Raw genomic sequence first — 25,582 nt, 5'->3', positions numbered from 1 at the left:
CAGTATTTTTATAGCATTCATCTTGGAGGCGTTCTTTGTGGCATATTCATTAGAAAAAAGTGAAGTAGAAACTGCTATTGAGAAGAAGATTCAAGAGCTTGGAGTGGGAGTCAAAGAGTGAGTAGCATGTTTAGACTTTGTGACGGACACCCCCTCCTCACTTACAGACGTGGTTCAGCTCGAAAGACCAGTTTGTTATGTGAAAACGGAGGATGGCTGCAGCAGATCGCAAAATATTACGTGGGACACTATGTCCCTCTGGACCCAAGAGGTGGAATATGTAGGTTGGCATTGTGTCCCGCTGGTCACAAAAGGGTTACTGCCAGAAGCTCGTCATTAATGCGCAAAGTAGTCGGAGAATAGATTTTTCACTGTTGTTGTTAATGTGATGTGTCGGATAACGAGATAGTTGCTAAGTGAGGAGTCGGTGTATACCGTACCTTCAAGGTTCTGACCACGGTGCCCAGCCTGATCCTGTGTGCTTGTTGTCAGGGACCCTGACCGGATGAGTGTGCTGCATGTGGCTGGGCAGTGACCACTGGGCCAGGCGGGGAGGCCATGTGAGGGCTCTGCTAAGTAACCTCCATGTTGTCTGTCCTCCTTGAAGGGAAGAGGTACAGGATGGGGCGCTTATCAACCACGTGGACACCAAGGACAGTGGCTTTAGTGGGGGTGACGGACACAGCAAAAGGAAGGGCTCGAAAGGGTTGTACTTCAGAATTGCATCAAAAAGTAAGTTTTGGCCCCACACGAAACCTAATGCAAAATAGAACAGACACTCCTCTAAGCTGTCCTCCTCCAGCAGCCAGTGAGGGAGAAGGCCTGAATGCAAATCTCGCCTTCGGTGGGTTCCCATTGCTCAAGGACAGGCCCCTCCCCACAGCCTTCACGGCCCCCTGACTGTCTCTCTCAGTGTCTCTGCGTCTCTCCCACCACCGTGACCTGGCATGCCCGCTGCTCTTCGGCCCTGCTGGCCTGTCAGCTCCAGGGCTCCCCTGCTCCGCCTGCCCCCCCCACCTGAGCAGATGCTGCTTCTCCACCTGGCTGCTCTCCTTTCCCCTTCTCGTAATGAGCCCCTCTCCTTTAGGTCTCTGCTTGAGTAGCACTCCCCCAGTGAAGCCTCCTCCGGCCTCCTGCTGTGTCCCCACCCCTTTCCAACTTTCAGCTGGCATCAGGTGCACGTTTACAGTCCTGTGACTATTTGGCCACTGTCTGTCTTCCTTGCAGACTTGAAGCTTCTGTGCTCAGGGGCCATGTCTTTTTTGTTCTCCATTGCATTCCCAGAGCTTAATGACCTACCAGAGACGTGGGGGCCCTTAACAACTATTTGCTTAATTACTTGATTCTCAATGGATTAACAGTTGGCTGAGTAAACCCAAACCAGTCTGGATCATCTGGGCTCCAGCTGGGGTGCCCTATAATAAATTGAGACTGAGGAATCGAACCTAGATTCCAGGTGGAGGGGATGCGGCCTGAGAGGTCACTGTCCTTCCTCCAGTCTTAAGGAGGACCTTCCTGACCTCCAGAGAGTTCATGGGATCGGTGCCTGGATTCCTTTACACCCAGAAGAAATGAGTGATTCTCTGTTCTTCATCTGTCCTCTCAATGAGTGTTTGCTCACCATGCTCAGAGCACTCTCTCCCACTCAGTGGCCCTCCTTCAGGAGAGCTGAAGTCTGTGGGTTGGATGCCTGCCCTCTGCCCAACCCGTAGAAGCTGAAGATTTGCCCGTGTCCTTGCTCCTAGGGTACCGGACCGTGGACACCCTGCTGCAGCGGATGTTTGAGTCTGAAATTGCCCCAGAGGATGAAGGCCCTTCTTTGGATGAGATTCTGAACTTCTCACCCAGTGACATATATCCAAGGAATCCCAATTTTGAAAACAGTACGTAATGCTGAGCTTGGAAAGGATCTACAACTGGAAACCACAGTAAACTCACCATTTGCTGCGCCTGCTGCCTGGAGTGTCTTTGTGCAGCCCAGGTGCCTTTCTGTGTCCTTATGAGCCCGTGAACCAGCCTCACCTGTCAGGAGCCATTGGAGAAAGCTGTGGGGCTGCCGCCCTGTCTACCCTGCCTGGGGCCATTCCGAGGTCTGATCATGGGAGTGAGGGGAGGAGAAGGCATGGAGAGCCAGTCAGGAGCACTTACCGTGCACATACGCGTACGGGGCTATGCAAGGTTTCTCGTTTATTTTACAGTGTTTCGCTGTTCTAAAAACTAACCCTGTGTTACATTACATGAGTGAATTATGGATGTTTAAATGTGGTAAAGGGATGTTCTAGTACAGCAGCTTTTAAGCACAGCGTTTCTTGAAAATGAAGACTATGAATGTGGTAATACAGTTCTATGACCACTGCATTTTAGCCAGGTTTAGTTTCTCTAGTCAGCAGAGTATGCCCCTAATTATTCTGCACTTTGTCACTGCCCCAACCTAAGGCCAGGTGGCGGGGCTGTGACGGTGACAGAAATGGGGGGTTAAGATCCTGCCCTGATGCTTTGCGTTAGTGCTTTAAATCAGACTAACCTGAGGACTTCCAGAAGGTGGGTCCCTGCTGACCCACCTGACACGGTCTGTGGAGCCCTGCCATCCTCTCACGCCTCTCTTTATGCTCTGTGTATCTAACACTTACATCACCTAAAATATTAAATATATTGAGTTGCAACAATTTTGCATTTATGTTGAATATTTCTTTTTTAAATTAGAATTAAATTTAATTCTATTTAATTACAAATTCAATACAGTAGTAAAGTCAGAATTTGCTCTTTGCCTTTATTCCATCTTTCCCTTGCTCCTCCCCTTTAATTCTCCCACTCACAGTCTGATACCCCCTTTCCTGAGTTTGTTTATTCTTCTGCAACTCCATCCATTTACAGTCACGTGTATTAATATAGGATACAATTGTATTTTTTAAAATCCTAAGTGGATGTGATGACATCTTTTCACGTGTGTTGTTCACCAACCTACTTTTTCCACTTACCAGTAACTTTCATGTTGGAGTATGTGTATGTCACATAAAAGCACATTTAAGTATATAATTTTTTTTTCATTGTGGCAAAATGCATGTAACATAAAATTTGCTATTGTACCCATCTTTAAGTTACGGTTCAGTGCCATCAATTGCATCCATGATGTTGTGAGATCGTCACCATTACAAACTTTTTCTTCTCCCCAAACAGAAACTCTGCACCCGTTAAATGCATAGTTTAAAGGTGTTGCCAATGTCCCATACCATCAACGTCTCATGATTAAGTCCACCTGTGGATGGACCCGCATGTTGTTTCACTTGGTCAACATTAAACAATAATGGGGTAAACCTTCTTAGTATCTTTAACGTGTGAGCACTTCAGTAGCAAAGACTCTGAGTCAAAATTATTGGGTCAAATTACTATAGAAACTTAGTTCTCAGTGGCCACCAGGGGGCACCACAGCCCTGTCCATGGCACGCCATCTCTGGTAGGGACGTAGGGATGGGGAGCAGGCCAGTCAGGGATGCTGACTTTCCCTAGGTCTGTCTGCTTGCTTTCAGTGAACTCCAATCGGCCCACATCTTGGCACATGGGCTCCTCTCTGGCACATCACAGACTGGTCTCCATGTGATTGTATCTGGCCCTTTGGCTATGAGCTGAACTGATGTCTGCACCTTGCAGGTCTGGCCCTTGGGAACAATGGGGTATGTTCTCCCCACCTTCCCCCACTCTGTCTCCCCTTTTACAGGCTGAGAAGTGGCAACCATCAGGACTCATGGAAGCCCTGTATGCAGGATGGCTTACCCCAGACTGTAACGGGAGAAGGGAATGTAGGAGTGCTCCGTGCCACGGTGCTCCATGTTACAGTGGCTTAGCCTGCCTATAAAAAGAGCCTGTCTCTACCCTAATGAATTCAGAAGTGGATGAGTCTGACCCATTCTGGAGTGGAACCAACGGGACAACTAACTCAGCCTTGAGGGATGAGGGAGACAGATGACTCCTAGGATCAGTGACAGAGAAAGGTGTGGCTTTGTGCCATGCCAGACACCCAACTATCCTCCAACCTGTGCTTCCAGCCCTGGAGAGCACGCATTTCAGATAGGCACAGGCCATGCTTGTGGTTTTCCATCAGTGTCTCTTCAGGCAATTGTGGGGATGGCACGGCACTTTGTTCTGTTGTTTGCGGGGATGCCATGAGTCAGGGGCCAACTCAACGGCAGCTAACAACAACAACAACGTGTTTTAGGGAAAACAGATTTTAGAATAATTGTCTTAGTCCACAGGGTGAATCCAAAGGGAAAAGGTGCTGGGAACAGGAGTTCCAGAATCTCCTGAGGAAGCAGCCTTATTCTTCGCTACAACTTAGGAACAGTGGCCAAGGATGAATGGGAAAAGCCTCGGCCAAGACAGGTATTAAATCTGAACCTAGAACTGAGTCCAGCTGATGTTTGAGTGTGTAGAATGGGCTGGACCCTGCTCAGTCTTCAAGAGACAGTGAGACCCAGCTCTGCTGTGTCCTCAGGAAACTTAAGCCTCACTGAGTGGAGGAAGCTGAGGTCTCTTTTCCTTCCCAACACAGATGTGTGTTGCGTCCCTTTCTGTTGTCCTTGAGATGCAGAGCTCTGTCCTTGAGCAGGTAAGCGCCATGTGTGCACGAGACCACTTAGGATTTTCCTAACCCAGACGAATAACTTACGTCTGCCATGAAGGTGATCGCCATAGATTGTACCAGGCATGTGGACAAAAAAGACTAGTGCCGAAGTACGTCACTCACTTAGCTTGGATGGAGCCTCCCATAGTGGGGACGAGGCTGTTGCTAGGGAACCAGACTGTGAAGTTATTACCACGTGAAGGTCGTGGTGCAGACCGGGGACCACATGGACAGCAGCGGTGCCGAGAAAACAAGGTGGTCGAGTTTTTGGTATGAGTAACATGGAGGATGCTTTTGAGTGTAACAGCCAGTGGGCTGGAGGTAAGAGAGGACAGGACCACAGGGGCAAGAAGCTGAAGTCGAGTGTCCTCCCTGCCCAAGGTACCATAGCCGCCTGTCACCGACGAACCATTTAGTTCTTAGTTTGAGAAAACAACGCCTTCATCTTCTCAGTCTTGGTGCCCTTTGAAAGCAGATTTTCAAAAGGGAAAACAAAACAAATCTGGCTCTATTTACTGGTGCTTAGTTGTGTACACACTTGGTTGTTTTTGGTGCCACCAAGTTGATCTGACTCATGTTACAGTGTAGAACTGCCCACAGGGTTTTCTTGGCTGTGATCTTGATGAACGCAGGCCTGTCTTCCATGATGCTGCTGGGTGGGTTCAAACCACCAACCTTTAGGATAGCAGTCGAGCACAAACCGTTTGTGCCACCTAGGGACCTTGTATACACTTTGAGGGTTAACCTTAATGTGGGTTCAGCTGATGAGATCTGTCCTGGATCATTTTCGACTTCCCTCCAAGTCTGAATAAATGTGCAATTCATCAACTTAGATCACATTATTTTCAAAATAAAAACATTTCGGGAGAACATTAACGATTATTTAGAGATTCAGGCAAATCCATCCGGACTAGAGGCCTTCTCCAAGTTACTGAATACAGTTTCAAAAAAGTCTGTGGAACTAGAAGATGAAGGAACTTCAGGTGTCTCTTCTGAGTGGGAATCAACTCAAGGGAACACGACGAAAGCAGCAAGTTTCTTCTGACTGCAGACGGGAATGAGATCTGACTTCTAGGAAGGCTCCAAATCCGAGATTTGTCCAAAATCGTGGCTTGTGACTTTAACGCAAAACCCTTTCCCCAAATCTAGAATCAGAAACCAAGCTTCGTACGCTGTGTGTGTTGCCCTCGTGAGGCCGACAAGCCCCAACGTCACGAAGTAGCCCTTTAGTGTTCTCTTCCGGCCTGGTGCAATGGTTAGGTGCTTGGCTGCTAACCAGAGAGCTGGCGGTTTGAACCCATCTGGCAGCTCTGGGAGAGAAAAGACCTGGCAGTCTGCACCCGTAAAGATTACAGCCTAGAAAACCCTAAGGGGCCAGTTCTACTCTCTCACATGGGATCGCTGTGAGTCAAAATTAACTCGATGGCACCAAACAGCAACAACCCAGGATTACACATTAACTTGGAAAATTGCTGGGTTAATCTTCTATCACACTGAAATAAGAGTAATTTGCAACCACAAATTCCCCTGATCACACAATTAAAGGTTCCTCAAATGTACCAGAGCACCCAAGTTATCTGAACTGTATTCACACACAAACTACAGTGCTTGAACCCTGCCTTCATTCGACATAACTGCAGAAATACAACAAACTGACTTGCCTAGGGCTTATTAACAACACAAATTTCTGAATGTTCCACGGGAGGTTTTAGAGGAACTTGACTCAGCAGGTGGAGGACAGAGGAACTCAAAGAAGACAAAGTGTAATTACCTCCTTGGCCCTGCCCTCATCCCAGCAGAAAGAAGGTGTTAAATTGGGAAGTGTCCCAATTCCCTAAAGGTCCAGGGGGCATCAGCAAGGAGAATCTCATTCACTCAAATGCAGACTTTTCTTGATGTTTAGACCTCAAGCACAAGCTCTTTATATCCCTGGATCTCTGAGGTTAAATACCAGGAGTGGGGTTGCTGGATCATATTGTGAACACGTTTAACCTTATAAAAAGCTGCTGCATTAGTTTCCAGAGTGGTGTGCCTTTCTACACTCACACTAAATACGTGACTCGGCTGTGCCATAGCCTCACGAGCACATGGAAGTGTCAGTAATTTTTGTTTAGCCATTCTAATACGTTAGTGATATCTCATTGTGGCTTTAATTTCCATTTCCCTATTTTTTTTTTTTTTTTTTAATGGCTATGTGAGGAGCCCTGGTGGCGCAGTGGTTAAGTGCTTGGCTGCCAACTCAAAGAATCCTCCAGCCGCTCCGCGGGAGAAAGATGTGGCAGTCCGCTTCCTTAAAGATTTACAGCCTTGGAAATCCTATGGAACGGTTCTACTCTGTCCTATAGGGTTGCTATGGGTCAGAATCGACTTTGCAGCAGCTTTTTTTTTTTTTAATGGCTAATGTGATGAAATGAGATCCTTCATGTGGCCTTTTGCTGTGATCCTTTGGAAAAACAGCTTGGGAGATTTTTCTCCCTAAGCCCTGAGGCTTTACCTTTGCCCTAGTTTTCTGCCCCAGAGGGTTTGTTACTTTTGTCCAGGTTTACTGGCATTTCCTGGGTAAGCTGTAAACAACTAGTGGTTTGGTACTTTTTGTCTGGTCGTAGGCTGCAGCCTGCCCTGTGATTGGCCTATTTTATACACCTTACAGGGATTGGTCAATATACTTATGCAAATGAAGTGTCTGTGGTCTACTGAAAGGGGATTGGTCAGTTCATGGCCCTGGTGGGAGGGAGGGCCATGCCTTGAAACTGACACATTGCCTTTATCTGCAGCCACAGAGGTTGGCAGACAGAAAGACAGAAGATGCAGAAAGCAGAAAAGGCAAGAAGAGAGAAGCAGAGAGAAAGGAGGGGAGAAACCTCCTAAAAAGAGCTGTAACACTGGTCAAAGGCTGTAACACTGAAGATATCGAGAGGCCCGGAAGGGGCTCTGCAGCAGAGTCAGTGGTGATACATAGAGGCCAAAGGCAGAGAGGTCTCTCCTGAGGGTTCCGAGAACTCTGTCCTAAGGGGGTCGAGAGGAGCCCTGCACAGCTGAGTGGGCACACGGTAGAGAAGGGCCTGTTTGCTTGCACAGTCGAGAGGAGCTGTCCAGCACTGGAGAAGGACATGCTCTCCTCTCTGGGGGAACCTTCCAGATTTTGCCTACATTGCTTCCTGATCCTGAGTTGTACCCTGTTGCTTCCTTAATAAACCACTTCCCGGTAAGTGTGGTCTGTGAGTTCCGTGTGGCTACTGCCATGGCCATGGGAGGACGCCTGATGTCAGAATTGGTGAAAAGCTTGGAGAGAGGAGGTGTCTGACCTCCACCTCACAGGGATCAGCTTCAGGCTAACTCTGGTCATCTTCCCCCAAAGTTAGGCAGGTTCTGACACCACTACCCCAGCTGTACGGTTAGTGACCACCCATCTGTCAGTTTGTTGTACTGTGGTGGCCTGTGTGTTGCTGCGATGCTGGAAGCTGTGCCACTGGTATTTCACACCAGCAGGGTCAGGTGGACAGGTTTCAGCAGAGCTTTCAGTCACACGAGAAATGCAAACTGAACTACGAAGCATAACTTTTCACCTGAACAAAACCCTCAAATTTGACAACACACAGGACAAGGCTCTGGGGAAAGCTGTTCTTACACTTTGCTGGAAAGACACTTCAATACGACCGTTCAGCAGGGAAATCTGTTGATACGTTCCGTATCTACCCTCTGACCTGGCAAACCCTGGTCTAGTAATTTATCCCACAGACACGTTTGCACCTGTACTCACTGTTTTGTTCCAATAAAATTTTGAAACCAATATAGTGTCTCTAAATAAGGGATTTGTTAAATAAACGATGGTACATCCGTATAGGAGACTCATATGTAACTGACCAGTAGGCTGAAAAGATGGGCAAGAAAGCTGTGAAAGTGTTCATGCGTGTTCACATTTACTTGTAAACAGAAACAGATGGTTCTTTAACTTGATTAAAAATGTCTATGTCAACCACTAAGCCGGCATCATTAAACTCAGTGGCTACACGTTAGGAGAGCTACCACTGCAGCAGAAGACGAGGACGCCGCCGTTCCTTACCCTCCTCTGAGGGCAGTAAAGGAATCAGACGGAACAGTCACCACAAGCTGGACGTCGCACGACATAAACAAGCGCTCTTCCCTGATGATGCTGTTTATCTGGAAACTCCAGAAGAATCAACTGAAAACTTTTTCCAGAAATCAATAGGCTTCATACATCCAAACTTCCAGCTGGGAAAAAAATTAGATCCTATTCAAAATGGCGACCAAAAAAGTTTAGTCCTAGTATTTATAAAAAAAATTAGAGAATTTTTTTTCCCAACTTTTCAATTGCGTGGCTTTTTAAGGCAGAAAACCTGAAAGTCATTTAAAACTTTATCAGTCAGAACACAAAACAAAGTTTAAAAACTTCTTCCTGACAACAAAGGCTTCAAGAAAAGTCAAGACAAATGACAAACTGGGACCAACACTGGTGCCCCTTATACAAAGGGCTGCTATAAATCAACAAGAAAAAGATAATCCAGCCAAAAAATGGACAAACGATAGTGTTCACAGAAAAAAAGAAAACACATAGCTCTTAATTTATATGAATATATTTGCTCTAATTCGTAACGGAAACGCATATTAAGACAGTGAGGAGGTATTTTTCCACCTGTCAGACTGTCAAAGGCCAAAGAACCTGACCTCTGATATTGGAAATGTGGGGAAACAGGGACTTTTATATATGTTGGTACAGCCCCTCTGGACTATTCAAAAATGCTGACTGGAAATTCTGAATGCGCCCACCTCTGGCCCAGTAATCCTACTTCTAGGGATTTACAGATATGCCATGTAATAAAATATTATAAAGCCATTAAAAAGAACGAGACCACTCTACACGTACTATCATATTCTCTACTACAGGTTAAGTGAAAAAAAGCAAGATGTAGAAATTGGTTAGTTGTGTAAAACATACAGTCTGTCCTAGTTATCTAGTGCTGCTATAAAAACCACAAGTGGGTGGCTTTAATGAACGAATTTATTTTCTCACAGTTTAGGAGGCTAGAAGTCCCAGTTCAGGGTGCTGGCTCTAGGGGAGGGCTTTCCCTCTCTGTCAGCTCTGGAGGAAGGTCCTTGTCTCTTCAGCTTTTGCTTCCTGGTTCCTTGGAAATCTCCATGTGGCTTGGATCTATTCTCACCCCATCTCTCTCTCTGCTTGCTTGTTTAATCTCTTTTTCTCTCTCAAAAGAGACTGACTCACGACACACCCTACACTAATCCTGTCTCGCTTAGGTAACAGACAACCCATTCCCAAATGGGACAACCACAGCCATGGAGGTTAGGGTTTACAACACATACTTTTGGGGGAACGTAACTTAATCTGTAACAGTCTATACGAATATGCACGGAATCACTTTAGGGAGGACTCACAAAAAGTGAGTTGCGGTGGCTGCCTCTGGGACGGGAAACATGGTGGCTGGAAACGAGGGTGGAAGGAAGCACCGGCTCTTTCCCTGGAGTCTGCGCCATTGCCAGATGTGTTTCCTTACGATGCGAAGCAAAGAAGGGACGAAGGGAAGGAGGAAGCAAGGTCAGTTCAGCTCTAGGACATGTCCAGCTTTAAAAGTTAATAAATGCTGTATCTTTAGACCCGATTGACATATAAAGGTTATAACACTATTTTCGAGATGCAAAATTTTCCTTTGAATGGTACTTTAAAAAAAGAAAAAAAAAAGGCATGACAATTTAATTACACCTGTAATATTTCCCATGGATAGTGATGAAGAACAGGTACAGCAAAGGACAGGAAAGTTGAAGTCCCACGGATGTGGGGGGAACGTTCATGTTTTATACAAACACAAGACCTCTTGTTTGGAAAAAAGAAAAGCTATTTTGGCCCTTTTTAGGTTCAATGTGAACAGGTCAGTGTTTAAAAAGTGATTCCTGGGTAGTGTTGACATCCAAATTATTCTCACAAGGGCTTGTCTGCCAGAAGGGCCTGATTAACTGCCATACAGGGGCCTTACTGTGTGGTGTATTTGTTGAAATATCTACAATGACTGAGTCACATGGACGTATGTTGTGGACTTTATTTTTAACGAACATTTACACAATAAATGGGGCTGGCACTTACAAAGTGACCTCCAGGGAGCATTCTCACCCACTGTTACTTCCGTGAACGCTTGTATTCTAAGAGCAGCACAATCAGCCTGTTACGCAGGGTCCTGATCTTGTTTGAATAGTGTTGTTGGAAGGTTTTCTTCAGCTTTTGCCTTAAAGAATCCAAAGATGGAAGCTGATGACAGTCTGGTATATTCAACATGATATGAAAAAATTCACTCCACATGTCCAAATGAGGAAGCCTGAAGAGACAAAGCACAAACAACAGATAAATGTAGCCTTCAACATAAACAGCAATACCACCCCATAATATAACAACTCTCAACTAAATGCAACTTAAAATACCACAAATCGAGAATGAGAACACTGAATCTACTATAAATAAGAGAACCTAAGGATCTAATTAAATGTCTATACATACCTTGTTCCAAAAAAAAAAGAAGATTTAAGATACACAGTCTTAATTGAAGCCACTCCTGGAGGTCATCTTTGAACCAAATAATACACTGGTTCATAAAATAAACAATATCACCCGTGAGTACTGTGCTCCTTTAAATAATCATCCATATGAGACCAAATGGTCAATATTTATGCTAAAGCCAAGTTAAGAAGGTAAGAGGGGGCAGGGAAGCTAAATAACGGAAACAGAACAACCAGAATGGATGTGACGGGAATGCTGATACACCCTAAAAAACGTAACCAGTGTCACTGAACAATATGTATAGAAGTTGTTAAACGGCAACCTAATTTGCTGGGTAAACCTTCATCAAAAATACAGTAAAAAAAAAGAATAAAGCTTAAAAAAAGAAAAATCTAGGCTTTAGTAATAGCTCTTTGGTGGGAAAACTATTTTTTTTAAAGAAAATATATCTGCTTTTGGCTAGCTGTACATACTGCTAGGCCTTGATAATTTGGCCAAATGGTTCTGAGCCTGACTGCCTATGTGCCAGGCCAGGTGGACAGGCTGGGACCCAGAATAGAGCTCGGGCTTGAGTGCCAAGTCCTGTAATCATTAAAGTTGACTGCAAACACCCGAGAACACGGAGATGAGGTGCTGGGGACAAAGCTGCACGCAACTGAAGTCGGGCTCCAGACAGCAAACTGAGCCACTGTCTTGGGCGGGCTGAGGTCACAGCCTCTCCACACCGGTGGGCGCACCGGAGGCTCGTGGAGCTGGAAGCCTTGCTGGATAACAAACTCTCTGCTCCTTGGATTACGGGCAGGACAAAGAAGACAGTATCCACCGAATCTGATGACTCATTAGGCAAAGTACGCACAGTTGCTATAAAGTCTTCCTCCAGGCTTGAGCCTGAGTACAGCATGGTACATCTCATAAAATTATTCCTGGCTCTTTCATCTTTTTTTTATTTTTTGGAAGGCAGGGTGAAGAGAGGAATATCCAGTTTAAATTTATTTTGTATAAACATTTGTGAAAATCCATCAGGCTGTATACTTAAGATGAGTGTACTTTTTGGTGTGTTTTTATACCTTAAAAAAATATATAAATAATATGTAATGAACACCCATGTACCAAATACTCGGCTTACACACACACCGCTGACAGTTCATTCAAACATTACACTGGGCGCGCCGTCCGGCTCTCTAGTCAACCTTCACTGTGATTTTAGAGACCGAAGGCGCACAGTCCTGAGCCATAAAGCCTGTCCCACGACAGCTCGCTAGCTGCCTCGTTGCGTTACTTTGTAATTTACGACGCACCTTCACAGACGTTATTTCCTTTGCTCCTAACAGTAAGCATTTGAGGAAAGTAGGATCAGTATTATCCCCGTTCATATAGACAGGAAACAAACGGGCAAAAACCCGAGGTTCTGTGAGTGTGAGCTAACTTCTCTAAAGGGCAAAGGGCAACAGCTGACTGTACAGGGCGCCAGCCGCTCGGTCAGGGCGCCTCAGTGACTCTGTGAGGGTGGTGTCTGCCCCACTTTTGGAAATCGGGGATCCGAGGTGAAACTCTGTCCCGTGCTCAGGGTCACAAGGCTCCCTGTGCCACGGCTGTGCCATTTCACATCCTGCCCAAGACATGGGTTTTCCGTGCAGACACAGAATCCACTTCCCCCCCGACGGAACCCAACTCTCTAGTCTATTTGTTCTCTTGTCGCTACAGCACCAATGCTGATACCCACCTTCTGAAGAGACCTTCAGGCTTCCAGGCTCCTCCTTCGTTTTTCACTTTCATGTAAGTGCCAAAGAGCATGCAGTATACCGTCGCTGCAACGCCAAAGTAATCAATCTATAAAGAAGATGTAAGCCATAATTATAGACAACTACAGTAGTTGTCAGGGGAGGTGCATTTAATGATATCTAGTCTCTGTCACCACCTGTGAGACCTTGGAGCACGTAAACGATGCTGCAGTATCTACTGGGACCGGTGGGATGGGTAGAGATAGTTGTCTTCTGTCTGGTCTTTTTAATTTAGGCAACTTTCTAACTTAGGCAACAAGCGAGCGAATCCCGTGATTTCACCCTTAAAGGATTATGGAAGCCATTTGTTCAGACAGCTCACTGACATGCCCTAGACCAAAACCAACCCAGTGCCGTCGAGTCGATTCCGACTCATAGCGACATGCTCTACCAAATGTCTATCCAGGCTTTGCCAAAAGGCTTCCGTTGGAAGCAGACAACCTACCAACTTCCATGGTGGCCCTCTGGAAAGTTCTGTCTTCCAGAGCTTCTGTATCCTTCATCCTGCCAAGGGCACATGAACTGCTCTAGCCCTCTTCACGTTGCCAGCTGTGAAGTCCACCCGACTCCTGACCCAGGCTCTGGTGAGAGTTCTCTAACTGTGCCCCAGGCTCCTCTCTGGGTGTGATGTGTTCACAACTGAAAAGAATGCTGCAGCGTGGACAGAAGACGACTACCTCTATTCACCCCACTGTCCCAGTAGACATACACCATCGTTCATACACCCTCTGGTCTCACTGGTAGTGATACAGACTAGGAATAACTGAAATGCCCCTCACCTAAAATCCCTACCCCTTCCCCTCTGTATCAGGAGCTCCTGGAAGCCACACCTCCCACCCAGAACCTGTGCAGCTGGTTTTGTTAACCAGGTTCAAAACTTTCTGTTTATTCCAATTAGTATTCTCTTTACTAGACATCCAACATTTTAGTTTGCTGAAAATTCTGCTAAGAATTTTAATTTACTTTTTTTTCTTTTTAACTTGAGCTTGGTGTGCTGTTTAATTAACATCTATACTCCGTGTGTAGGAAACCCTGGTGGCGTAGTGGTTAAGTGCTACGGCTGCTACCCAAGAGGTTGGCAGTTCGAATCTGCCAGGCGCTCCTTGGAAACCCTATGTGGCAGTTCTACTCTGTCCTGTAGGGCCGCTGAGTCGGAATCGACTCGTCAGTAGTGGGTTTTGGGTTACTCTCTACACAGTCACTGAAAACACAGAGAACATTCATTGTGCTGGGGTTAGAGGCAGATTCCTGGGGCATATTACTACAACTGCCCCAGGATAGTAACAATCCGTTTCTGACACCCTCGGATCCGACAACATCATCAGTTGGAAGTCTGAGTCCACCACCTCACCTGTGAGAGGAGCACAGGTGTACCCAATACCGTGCTCCAAATCAGCCTGGACTGGGCACACTAGGTCTCCCCGTCACCCTGGCCACAAAGGGAACCAGGTGTGCTCCTCATGGAATGGCTTTCTTTCTGGAAGCTTCAGACCATTAAGCATCAGCTCACAGAATTTACCTGCTTTCCTTTTCTGGGGATGGAATCTATACTTGACCAATAAGAAGGCAGTGTTCTTCAGTTTTACCCTTGAGTTCCATCAGCTCTAAGTTCCATCCCACCTTCAACTACTGTTCAAGGACCAGCTCACACTAACCAGATCCTCAAATAGATTTTGAAAATCTGAGAAGTACAGTGAAAGAAAACTTTTCCAAACCTCTCATTTTAGTTGTATACCTGGTAGCTCCATGGTTTCTTGCTGAGCATCTCAACACACTGGAAACCAGATGTTTCACACTTGGCTGCAAAGGTAGTTCCTTTGGGAAAAAGCTTCATATCTATACTCTGACCCAGGTCAATTAACACCAAGCCCGCAGAGAAATCATCGTCTTCACCGTCCTGTTCTAAAAACCTGAGTCAAACACAAACAAGTGTCAGGCTGCATGAGAACACGCACTAACAGGCTACTCAGGAAATGTTCGCACGAGAGCACGCACTAACAGGCTACTCAGGAAATGTCCGCACGAGAACACGCACTAACAGGCTACTCAGGAAATGCTCGCACGAGAACACGCACTAACAGGCTACTCAGGAAATGTTCACACGAGAACACGCACTAACAGGTTACTCAGGAAATGTCTGCAGAAGAAGCCCGTTGCGTGCGCACCACTTGCCTGTTCCCAAGGATGAAGTTGTCTGGCTTAACGTCTCCATGAATGATCTCGCAGTCATGGACTTGTTCAATCATGTGGAGCATTCTGATAGCAAAAGAGATGACTAGAGCTTGAGGCATCACTTTTTCAGGGGTATTTTTATAGAGGTTAATGGCATTCTGCAAACAATGGAAAATGGAATCCTTAGTGGACTGCACAAAATTAAATTTCAGGTCTAGCTTTGCACCTGTCCTCCCGACAAAAGCTTCAATTACAGAAGGTACAAAAATGTACTTTAGTTACGTTCACGCCCTAAAAAGGAACATGCGTCCACTCACCAGGAGCGTCCCATAGCTGAAGAGGTCCCCTACCAACACGCTGCCGTTCTGGAAAAAGTGGGCGGAATAGAACTTGATAAACATGTGTTGCATACTTGGCTTTAGTCTCTCCATCAGCTGGGTCCCAATGTAGAATTCCCAGGGGTTGGCAGGCTTCTGCACCTGCAAATCAGGTAAGTGACATTCATACCCAGCCTCATTCAGGGAAATGAGAGCAGAAGGCAGCCCCGTCCCAACAATGGCATGGGGCAGAAAGTGGTGACACGCTGTGAGCTGTTGCTGCAGTGACGGGCTTGCTGTAAAACGATTTCACCGGCGAGACAATTCTGAATCCTTGTAGGATAGTTGTGTTTTCTAATTGCTGACTACAGAACTGAACAAAAACATCACTGTCTTAAAAAAAAAAAAAAAAAAAGCAGCTGGCAAACTCAAGTTCTAAAATTCATTCTATACTGTACGCAAAACTCCTGAGGTTGTTTACCTTTAAAATAAATTTCTGTTTACTTTTGGCATCATTTGCATCATCCTGGGCAGCTTCGTAGACTTGGGCAAAGGCTCCTTCTCCAAGAAGATGATCAATGTAGATCACCAAGGAACCTTGGAAGACATCAAAACAACAAGATATTAAAGACTTTATCAAACTCTCTTGGTGCCTACATTTTACTAAGTGAAACGAATGTAGCTGCCTTAGGAAATGCTGTTGCAGTCTTAGATGAAAGCTAGGTACCCACCACAAAACAGCTACCCCCCCATCATCAAATGATCTGTAGTGGAGGACAAAGTCCAGGCTGCTGGGCCCCAGGCTTCTGCTCAGGCACACCCTCTATGGAACGATTTTCTCAGAAAATGGGTAATACCCACACTGCCTGCTTTGCTGTACTGTTGTGATGTTAAATAAGAAAAAAAGTAAAAAATTCTCTGTGAAGTGTTAAACTTCTTAATACTGATTAAGAAGGGCAAAGTATAACTACGAATATTTCTAATAGATAATGTATTTTAGAATAGTTTTTGATTTACAAGTTACAATGACACAGTGAGTTCCAGTGTTACCCTTACAGCCCTGGTGTCTTTCCCACAAAACAAGGAACCAAGGCTGGGTATGGCGACTAAACACACTTGACTCAGGCTTCAGTAGTCTTTTCCCTAACGTCCACCCACATCAATTTAGCTGTCCTGGATCCTTAGTCTGTGATGTAGCTCAGACTCTCTTTATTTTCAACAAGCTTGGTCATATGTACGATGCTCCCACTGAAGTTCTTCTGTTGTTTTCCTTGTGGTTACACTGAGGCTACTGGTTTTAGGGAGGACAACTACAGAGGTGAAGTTCTAATAGAATCCTTAGTTAAAAAAATTTTTTTTTAATTCGCATATTTAAAAATCAAATACAAATGAGACAATTACAAGAGGTGTAACATATATGTAATGGGAACATCAGAAGCAGAAGATAGACAGGAAGGAAAATTTGAAGGAATAATACTGAGAATTTTCTAAAATTAATGACAGACACCAAACCACAGATAAGGGAAGCTTAGAGAATACCTAGCAGGATAAATACCAGAAAACTACAGTTAGGTGTATCATATTCAAAATCCTCAAAGTCAGAGAAAACAAAAGCCGTGTGTAAAGAACAAGAATTATATTTCTTTTCAGAAACCATGCAAGCAAGAGGAATGGAATATTTAACATGCTGAAAGACATTCAGAATTTTGTACCCAGCAAAATTATCCTTCAAAAGTGAAGGAGAAATATTCCTCCCCCCAAAAATTGAGAGAATCTGTCACCAGTAGAGCTGCCTTGCAAGAAATGCTAAAAGCTGTTCTTCAGAAAGAATCACACAGGTCGGCCCCACATGAGCAAAGGGCCATCCAGCAGATGACAGTTTGGGCAAAACGTTAGTATCAGCAACGTACTCAGCAATTACGGCTCATAAAGAAGTGAAATGAATGACAGCAACGTTAAAAGCGACGGGAGGGAGGAATTGGGAACATTTAATATGTTAAGACAGAGAAAATGGAATCATATATAATACTCCATTAGAACTAGAGAAGGCATAAAAACAGTGGAGGAACAAAAAAAAGAAAATAGTAGTTACAGAGTTACAATATGATAGATATTAATTCAATTATATCGATTATCACTTAAACCTAATGGTCTAAATTACCAATTAAAAGACAGAGACTGACAGGATGGATAAAAAATAAGACTCTACATGTTGTCTACAAGAAACCCACTCTAATATATAAAGACACAGATAGATTAAAAGTAAGGAAATGGTTGCCAAGGGCTAGGGGCTGGGGGAGGTAGGTGAGGAATCAATAGATTAGGTGGAGCACAGAGGATTTTTAGGGCAGTGAAACTATTCTGTATGATACTGTAATGGTAGATACCTGACATTACACATTTGTCAAAACTCACATAACTGTAACACAAAGAGTGAGCTCTGATGTCTGCTACGGGCTTTAGTTAATACTAACATATGAATACCAGTTCATCAATTGTAGCAAATGTACCACACCAATGCAAGACGGTAATAATAGGGGATAATAGGGGAAGCTGTGTGTATTTGTAGGAGAGGTTTATGGGACCTCTTTGAACTTTGTGCTCATTTTCTCTATAAACCTAAAACTGCTTTAAAAAAGTCTTTAAATTAATTAAAAAAAAAAATCAACTACAAAAAGCAAATCTTGAGGTCTTGCTCCCACTGTTACCCACGTCCACCATGTCTCCCACCAAGTCAACCATTTTTCTTTGTCTGTCGTCCTGAGCTCCCTCGAAATACTAATATGAACACGTATAATCATGCCCCCTCTTTTCAGAAACACAAAGTAGCATCCAGCACATACGCTTTTCCCCTTTTCATTTAACCCACAACACCTAGTACGGTCGGAGGTAATTCCACACCAGCAAGAGCACCCTCATCCTATTATAGACACCTTGGAGTTTACTGTAGAAGTGTGACCTGGTGGGTTTAAAACAGTCCCCTATTGGTCCCCAAAGTTGTCACCAATATTTTCCACTTACATGTAGATGTCATGTTGAATGTATACAATTCTATCTGCAAAGAATTCTTTAAAATGGGACACCTGAGTCTAAGAATATATGTATTTTTAATTTTAGTTTATTTTTAATTTTTATTGTGCTTTAAGTTTACAAACCAAGTCAGTCTATCATACAAAAACTTATATGCACCTTGCTATATACTCCCAGTTGCTCTCTAATGAGACAACACACTCCTTCCCTCCACTCTCTATTATTGTGTCCATTTGGCCAGCTTCTGACCCCCTCTGCTCTATCATCTCTTCTCCAGATAGGAGCTGCCCACATAGTCTCAGGTGTCTACTTGATCCAAGAAGCTCACTCTTCACCAGTATCATTTTTTTATCCCATAGTCCAGTCCAATCCCCATCTGAAGAGTTGGCTTTGGGAATGGTTTCCTGTCTTGGGCTAACAGAAGGTCTCAAACCATTAAGTCTGTTTTTTTTAACGGGAATTTGAGGTCTGCATCCCGAAGCTCTCCTGCTTCCTCGGGGGTTCTCTGTTGTGTTCCCTGCCAGGGTAGCCATGAGTTGTAGCCAGGCACCATCTAGTTCTTCGGGTCTCAGGCTGATGTAGTCTCTGGTTTATGTGGCCCTTTCTGTCTCTTGGGCTCATATTTACATTACGTCTTTGGTTTTCTTCATTCTCCTTTGATCCAGGTGAGTTGAGACCAATTGATACATCTTAGATGGAGGCTTGCTAGCGTTTAAGACCCCAGATGCTACTCTCCAAAGTGAAATGCAGAATGTTTTCTTAATAGATTTTATTATGCCAGTTGACTTAGATGTTCCCTGAAACCATGGTCCCCGAACCACCACCCCCGCTATGCTGGCCTTCGAAGCGTTCAGTTCATTCAGGAAGCTTCTTTGCTTTTGGTTTAGTCCAGTTGTGCTGATCTCTCCTGTACTGTGTGCTGTCTTTCCCTTCACCTAAAATAGTTCTTATCTACTTTTTTTTTTTTACTATCTAATTAGTGAAAACCCCTCTCCCTCCATCTCATTTCTTATTTGGGTTATTTGCTTCCTCTCCTGTTTTTCTTTAGTCAGTTTGGCCAATGGCTTATCAATTTTGTTAAATTTTTCAAAGAACCAGCTTTTGGTCCTGTTAACTCTTTCAGTTGTTTTTCTGTTCTCTATTTAATTCTGCTCTAATTTTTATTATTTGCTTTCTTTTGGTGCCTGAGGGTTTCTTTTGTTGCTCTCTATTTGTTCAAGTTGTAGGGATATTTGACTTTGGCCCTTTCTTCTTTTTTGGATGTGTGCATTTATTGCTATAAATTGACCTCAGAGAACTGCTTTTACTGTGTCCCAAAAGTTCTGATAGGAAGTGTTTTCATTCTTATTGGATTCTATGAATTTCTTTATTCCATCCTGATGTCTTCTATAGCCCAGCCATTTTTGAGCAGGGTATTGTTCAGTTTCCAAGTGTTTGATTTCTTTTCCCCGATTTTTCTGTTATTGATTTTTACTTTTACAGCATTATGGTCTGAGAAGATGCTTTGTAATATTTCAATGTTTTGAATTCTGCTAAAGCTTGGTTTAATGACCTAATATGTGGTCTATTCTAGATGTTCCATGTGCACTAGAAAAGAAAGTATACTTGTCTGCTGTTGTGTGGAGTGTTCTGTATAAGATTATGAGGTCAAGTTGGTTGATTTTGGCATTTAGGCCTTCCATGTCTTTATTGAGATTCTTTCTGGATGTTCTGTCCTTCGCCAAAAGTGGTGTGTTGAAGTTTCCTACTGTAATTGTGGAGGTGTCTATCTCACTTTTCACTGCTGTTAAAAGTTTTTTTTATGTATCCTGCAGCCCTGTCATTGAGTGCATACATATTTAATATGGTTATATACTCCTGGTATATTGTCTCTTTAATCATTATATAGTGTCCTTCCTTACCCTTTGTGGTGGATTTTACTTTAAAATCTATTTTGTCAGAAATTAATATTACCACTCCTGCTCTTTTTTGATTGTTGTTTGTGTGATATATTTTTTCCCATCCTTGGAGTTTTAGTTGGCTTTTGTCTCTAAGTCTAAGGTGTGTCTCTGGTAGGCAGCATATAGACAGATCTTGTTTTTTAATCCTTTCTGCCACTCTCTGCCTCTTTATTGGTGCATTTAGTCCATCTACGTTCAGTATAATTATGGACAGGTATTTTTTATGAGTTTAGTGCTGTCATTTTGATGTCTTTTTTGTGTGTTGTTGACAGTTTCTTTTTCCCACCTAATTTTTTGAGCTGTGTAGTTTATATATTGTCTCTTCCTCTTATTCGTTGTAGTTGATTTTGTTTCTGCTGAGTCTTTGTTTTTTACTTGTATTCTATTTTGATGTGTAGGATTGTTAGTCTCCTTTGTGGTTATCTTAATATTTACCCCTATTTTTCTATGTTTAAACCTAACTTTTATTTATATCGCCTTGTCTTCCTCTCCATATGAAAGATCTGAGTACATTTCTTAGTCCTTCTTCATCGTTTTAATGTTGTCTTCTTTTACATAATGACATTGCTGTTACCCTGTTTTGAGCCTTTTTTTATATTGATTTATTTTGTGATTTCTCTATCAGGGTTGACATCTGATTGCTCTGTCCAGTGTTCTAGTCTTGGGTTGACATCTGATATTATTGATTTTCTAACCTCAGAACTCCCTTCAGTATTCCTTGTAGTTTTGGGTTGGTTTTTACGAATTCCCTAAACTTCTGTTTATCTGGAAATGTCCTAATTTACCTTCATATTTGAGAAACAGTTTCACTGGATATATGACTCTTGGCTAATTTTTCTCCTTCAATGCTTTATATAAGTCATCTTGCATTCTTGCCTGCATGGTTTCTGCCAAGTAGTCTCAGCTTATTCTTATTGGCTCTCCTTTGTAGGTGACTTTTCATTTATCCCTAGCTGCTCTTAAAATTCTCTCTATCTTTGGTTTTGGCAAGTTTGATTATAATATGTCGTGGTGACTTTCTTTTAAAATCTACCTTATGTGGACTTCGATGAGCATCTTGGGTGGGTATCTTCTCACCTTTCACTATCAGGGAAGTTTTCTGCCAACAAATCCTCAACAATTCTCTCTGTATTTTCTGTTATCCCCCCATGTTCTGGTACTCCAATCACTTGTAGGTTATTTCCCACATGATGCCTAGGGTTTATTCATTTTTTTAAAATTCTTTTATCTGATTTTTCTTCAAATATATTGGTGCCAAGGGCTTTATCTTCAGTCTCACTAATTCTGCCTTCCACTTGCTCAATTCTGCTCCTCTGACTTTCTACTGAGTTGTCTAATTCTGTAATTTTATTGTTAATCTTCTGTATTTCTGATTGCTGTCTCTCTATGGATACTTGCAGCTTATTAAGTTTTTCATTATGTTCTTGAAAAACCTTTTTAATTTCTCAACTGCTTTATCTGTGTGTTCCTTGGCTTGTTCTGCATATTGCCTGATCTCATTCCTGATGTCTTGAAGAGTTCTGTAATCTTTTGTATTCTGCATCTGGTAATTCCAGGAAGGCACCTTCATCTAGAAGATCCCTTGATTCTTTGTTTTGAGAGCTTGTTGAAGTGATCATGGTCTGCTTCTTTATGTGATTTGATATTGACCGTTGTCTCTTGGCCATCTATAAGTTATTGTATTAGTTTATGTTTGCTTACTATATCCTAGCTTCTTGCTTCGTTTTGATATGTCCAAATAGGTTGCTTGAGTGAGCTAGCTTGATTGTTTTCATCTTTGCAGCTCTAACGTCCTGTCACCAGATGGCTAGAGCTATTACCAGGCATATGAGCCTAGGAGTCCATTCACTTTTCTTGTATGAATACATCTCAGGCATCCAGGTAGTTGGTTATCAAGTGTGTTACAGGCTTTGTCCTACAGTCTTAGACAGGCAGGGGTGATTGGCGTAGGTACCGGTATCTGGTTGCAGCAGGGGTCACGCTCTGAACAAGGCAGGGGGCTGACAACCACCCCCTGAGTGTCTCTCTGTGAGGAAAGCATGTCCCTGTTTCCTAGAGCACACAGGTGGGTGGGTTCTGCAGATGGACCATGGGTACCCAATGCTTTTGGTTTTAAGGAGGTACCAGTTATCCTTGGACCCCTGTCGTGGGTGGCTGGGTGACCTGAGTGGAGCCACCAGTCCTTTGGCCCCTGATGTGGGTAGGAGAGGACCCTGTTTAATAAGCAAAGTGGTGTCAAACATCACCCACCCACCTCGCCACCACACAGCTGAAACAGCTGCAGTCTGCCAACAAGGGCCTATTCTCCTGAAATAGGCCCACGCGGGTCCATGCAGGGGGGAAAGGTATTCAAAGTCCACGGACTGTTTATGCCTGGACAGGAGACACTTCTATCCTGAGATCCCCAGGTCAGTGGAGCTGGCAGATTATCTTTTCCCCAATTGTGAATTTATTCCTTCTCCAAGGCTGAGAGAATGGCTCAGAGAGCTCAACAGGACCTATCTCAGGCCCAGGGATATCGACAGCCACTGAAGCTGACTTGGGGTTTGGGGAGGGGGGGCGCAGTAAAATATACAGAAGTACTTAGCTTTTGCCGAGAGTGCTGTTCTTCTCTGGTTCCAGAGATGTGAGCAGGCTGTGCGGCTGGCTGTTTCTCCCTGAGGATACTGCAGCCAAATGCTACCACCGGCCCACTGCAGCCAGAGGGTTCCCAGAGATTCAGGTGCGGCAATTCCTGGCCGCTTCTGAACCGTCTTTCCCTCCCTCTGCCGCTCAGTCCATTTTCTAACTTTGGCTTTGATGTACAGGGCTTCTAGCTTGTCATAAATGTAATCATTTCACTTATTTTTTTGCGAGGGATTACTGGAAGCATCTGACTACTCTGCCATCTTGGCTCCACCTCCTGCATTTTTAATTTTGATCGATACGGCCAAATGGCCCTCTATAAGGTCATGAGGTATAGTCCCCAAAGCAATCACAATCCTACAGTCAGGGCTGAACAAAACGTTCTCTGCTTAATACTACAGAGAGAACTTTTCCTGGGGACTGAAGGGAGGCAAGAGGAGAATTACACATACATGAGTAATTCTCCCACCAACTCCCCACAGAGACACAAAAGTTTAAAGTTATATTAACCACATAATTCTTACCCAATTGAAATTCAGTCTTGGGCTTGATGGGTGGAAGTTTATACTGCCATTCAAAAGTATTTGGATAGGTGCTCACTGGTTTAGAAAGCCCAGATAAAAGCTTGAGAATCAATGTATCATCCCACGGGTTTTCAACAACGAAATCTTAAAGGAATAGGAACAAAAAAGGAGAATAAATTTAGTACCTAATAATTTTACTAAAGACGTTATGGATAAAGCAAGTGGAGACATCCATTAAGTAAGCTTTCAAAACCCCTATCCTTTAAGGAACATTGTTTACAAGTCAAAGTTGGTAGTTCTGCAGTCAATCATTCGCCATTTTAGGTCTACAAATTAGATCCATGCTTGGTTGTCACAAAGGACACCAGTACCAGGAGTTGTGGGGCGGGGGGGTGGGGTGCGGAAGACTGTTTCGCTGTTGTTAGCCTGTTGTCCTGCTGCAGAACCATTTCCTCTGCTCGCCGGAAATGCTGGATTCTGCCTTTGACACGCTTACGGGTGCATGGCTGATAGGTAGGCTGAGGTCCTCTGATGTTCTCAGACAGCTATGTGTCTGTAAGTTGCTCTTCTACTTACACGCATAAAACACACTGCATTTTAATACTTACTCTACCTTCATGCCAACAGTATGTATGAGATTTACTGTGAGTCTACAAAAGGGAATCATTTTTAAAGGGACAAGTATACATTTATGCATATTTATATAGCCTATGCTTTTTGAATGCATTCACTACATGAAGTACGAAAAATTAAGTGACAAAAAAAGCCTGAAAAACATAAATTCTGACTAAAGAAGAAAATGTTTCTCTCCCATGTAGAATGGTATAAAACTATTAGCAGCAACTGTCACAGACTAACACAACATGGCCAGCTCTTATTGAGCACGTATATCATACTATTCTGAGTGCTTTACATTTATTAACGTCCTCGGTTCTCACAAAAATTCCCTGAAATCAGCACTAAGCCCGTGCTGTCGAGTTGATTCCAACACGGTGACCCTGTAGGACAGAGCAGAACTGCCCCACAGCGTTTCCAAGGCTGTGATCTTTACAGAAACAGATGTCCACATCTTTCACCCATGGAGCAGCTAGCGGGTTCCAACTGTCAACATGTCAGTTAGCAGCCGAGCTCTTAGCCGTTGCGCCACCAGCGCTCCTTAGGTCAGTATTTACCTTACCTTACCCATTGCCATCGAGTCAACTCTGACTCATAGTGACCCTACAGGACAGAGTAGAACTGCCCCATAGTTTCCAAGGAGCACCCGGTGGATTTGAACTGCTGACCTTTCAGTTAGCAGCTGAGCTCTTAACCATTGTGCCGCCAGCACTCCTTAGGTCAGTACTAGCACCATCGTATCACTTTACAGGCAAGGAAAGAGAGGCGTAAAAAGCTGAGTGATCTTGGCCAAGCTCACACGTCTGCTTAAGCAAGTATCATGGATTGAATTATGTCCCCCCAAAATATGTGTCTATCAGTTTGGCTGGGCCATGATTTCCAGTATTGTGTGGTTGTCCTCCATTTTGTGATTATAATTTTATGTTACAGAGGATTAGGGTGGGATTTGAACATCCTTTATAATCAGGTCATATCCCTGATCCAATGTAAAGGGAGTTTCCCTGGGGTGTAGCCTGCACCACTTTTTCTCTCTCAAGAGATAAAAAGGGAAGGAAGCAGAGTTGGAGACCTTGTACCACCAAGAAAGCAGCATCTAGAGCAGAGTGCGTCCTTTGGACACAGGGTCCCTAGGCCTGAGAAGCTTCTCGACTGGGGGATGATTGAGGACAAGGACCTTGCCCAGAAGCCTATGCCCTGAATTTGAACTTTAGCCTGCTTTACTGTGAGGAAATAAATTTCTCTTTGTTAAAGCCATCCACTTGTGGTATTTCTGTTACAGCAGCACTGGATGACCAAGACAGCGAGGAGCAAGGATAAGAACCCAGCCAGTCTATCTCCAGAGACTCTGTTAACTACTATGCAAGACTATTCTATGTAACAGTGGTTTTCTTTAATCCTAGGCTGGCCTCAATTTACTTTTCTGTAAAATGAGGCCGT

General features: G+C 43.9%; 2 protein-coding genes across 14 annotated transcripts in view; one reads left to right on the top strand and one right to left on the bottom strand.

Moving 5' to 3' along the window:
* LOC100660436 (two pore channel protein 2-like) overlaps positions 1 to 8,365 on the top strand; it is a 51,257-nt gene extending 42,892 nt beyond the window's left edge. For 6 of the 8 annotated variants that reach the window (XM_064268388.1, XM_064268382.1, XM_064268386.1 and 3 more), the window contains one exon: positions 1,746 to 1,861. Coding sequence is in view for 1 of the 8 variants with exons in the window: in XM_064268390.1 (XP_064124460.1) it covers positions 4 to 117; positions 608 to 732; positions 1,746 to 1,891 (385 nt within the window). In the remaining 7 variants the exon portion in view is untranslated. Of the gene's footprint in view, positions 1 to 3; positions 118 to 167; positions 575 to 607; positions 733 to 1,745; positions 3,310 to 3,527; positions 3,672 to 4,243; positions 4,378 to 7,392 lie in introns of those variants that run through there. The other 2 variants (XM_064268390.1, XM_064268384.1) reach the window with 2 other exon arrangements.
* A 382-nt stretch (positions 8,366 to 8,747) lies between these two features.
* The window catches only part of BUB1 (BUB1 mitotic checkpoint serine/threonine kinase), a 71,781-nt gene continuing 54,946 nt past the window's right edge, over positions 8,748 to 25,582 (bottom strand). For 4 of the 6 annotated variants that reach the window (XM_064268376.1, XM_064268380.1, XM_064268381.1 and 1 more), the window contains 7 exons: positions 23,531 to 23,674; positions 15,893 to 16,008; positions 15,412 to 15,573; positions 15,095 to 15,252; positions 14,658 to 14,832; positions 12,865 to 12,971; positions 10,672 to 10,962 (listed from right to left, as the gene is read on the bottom strand). In XM_064268376.1, coding sequence (XP_064124446.1) covers positions 10,767 to 10,962; positions 12,865 to 12,971; positions 14,658 to 14,832; positions 15,095 to 15,252; positions 15,412 to 15,573; positions 15,893 to 16,008; positions 23,531 to 23,674 — 1,058 coding nt within the window. In that variant the 3' untranslated portion in view covers positions 10,672 to 10,766. Of the gene's footprint in view, positions 10,145 to 10,671; positions 10,963 to 12,864; positions 12,972 to 14,657; positions 14,833 to 15,094; positions 15,253 to 15,411; positions 15,574 to 15,892; positions 16,009 to 23,530; positions 23,675 to 25,582 lie in introns of those variants that run through there. The other 2 variants (XM_064268378.1, XM_064268377.1) reach the window with 2 other exon arrangements.

This window comes from Loxodonta africana, chromosome 15 (genome assembly GCF_030014295.1).
Source record: "Loxodonta africana isolate mLoxAfr1 chromosome 15, mLoxAfr1.hap2, whole genome shotgun sequence".
Classification (NCBI taxonomy): Eukaryota; Metazoa; Chordata; class Mammalia; order Proboscidea; family Elephantidae; genus Loxodonta; species Loxodonta africana.
The sequence above is the reverse complement of the archived record's forward strand: the minus strand, read 5'-3'. Positions and strand labels throughout refer to the sequence as shown.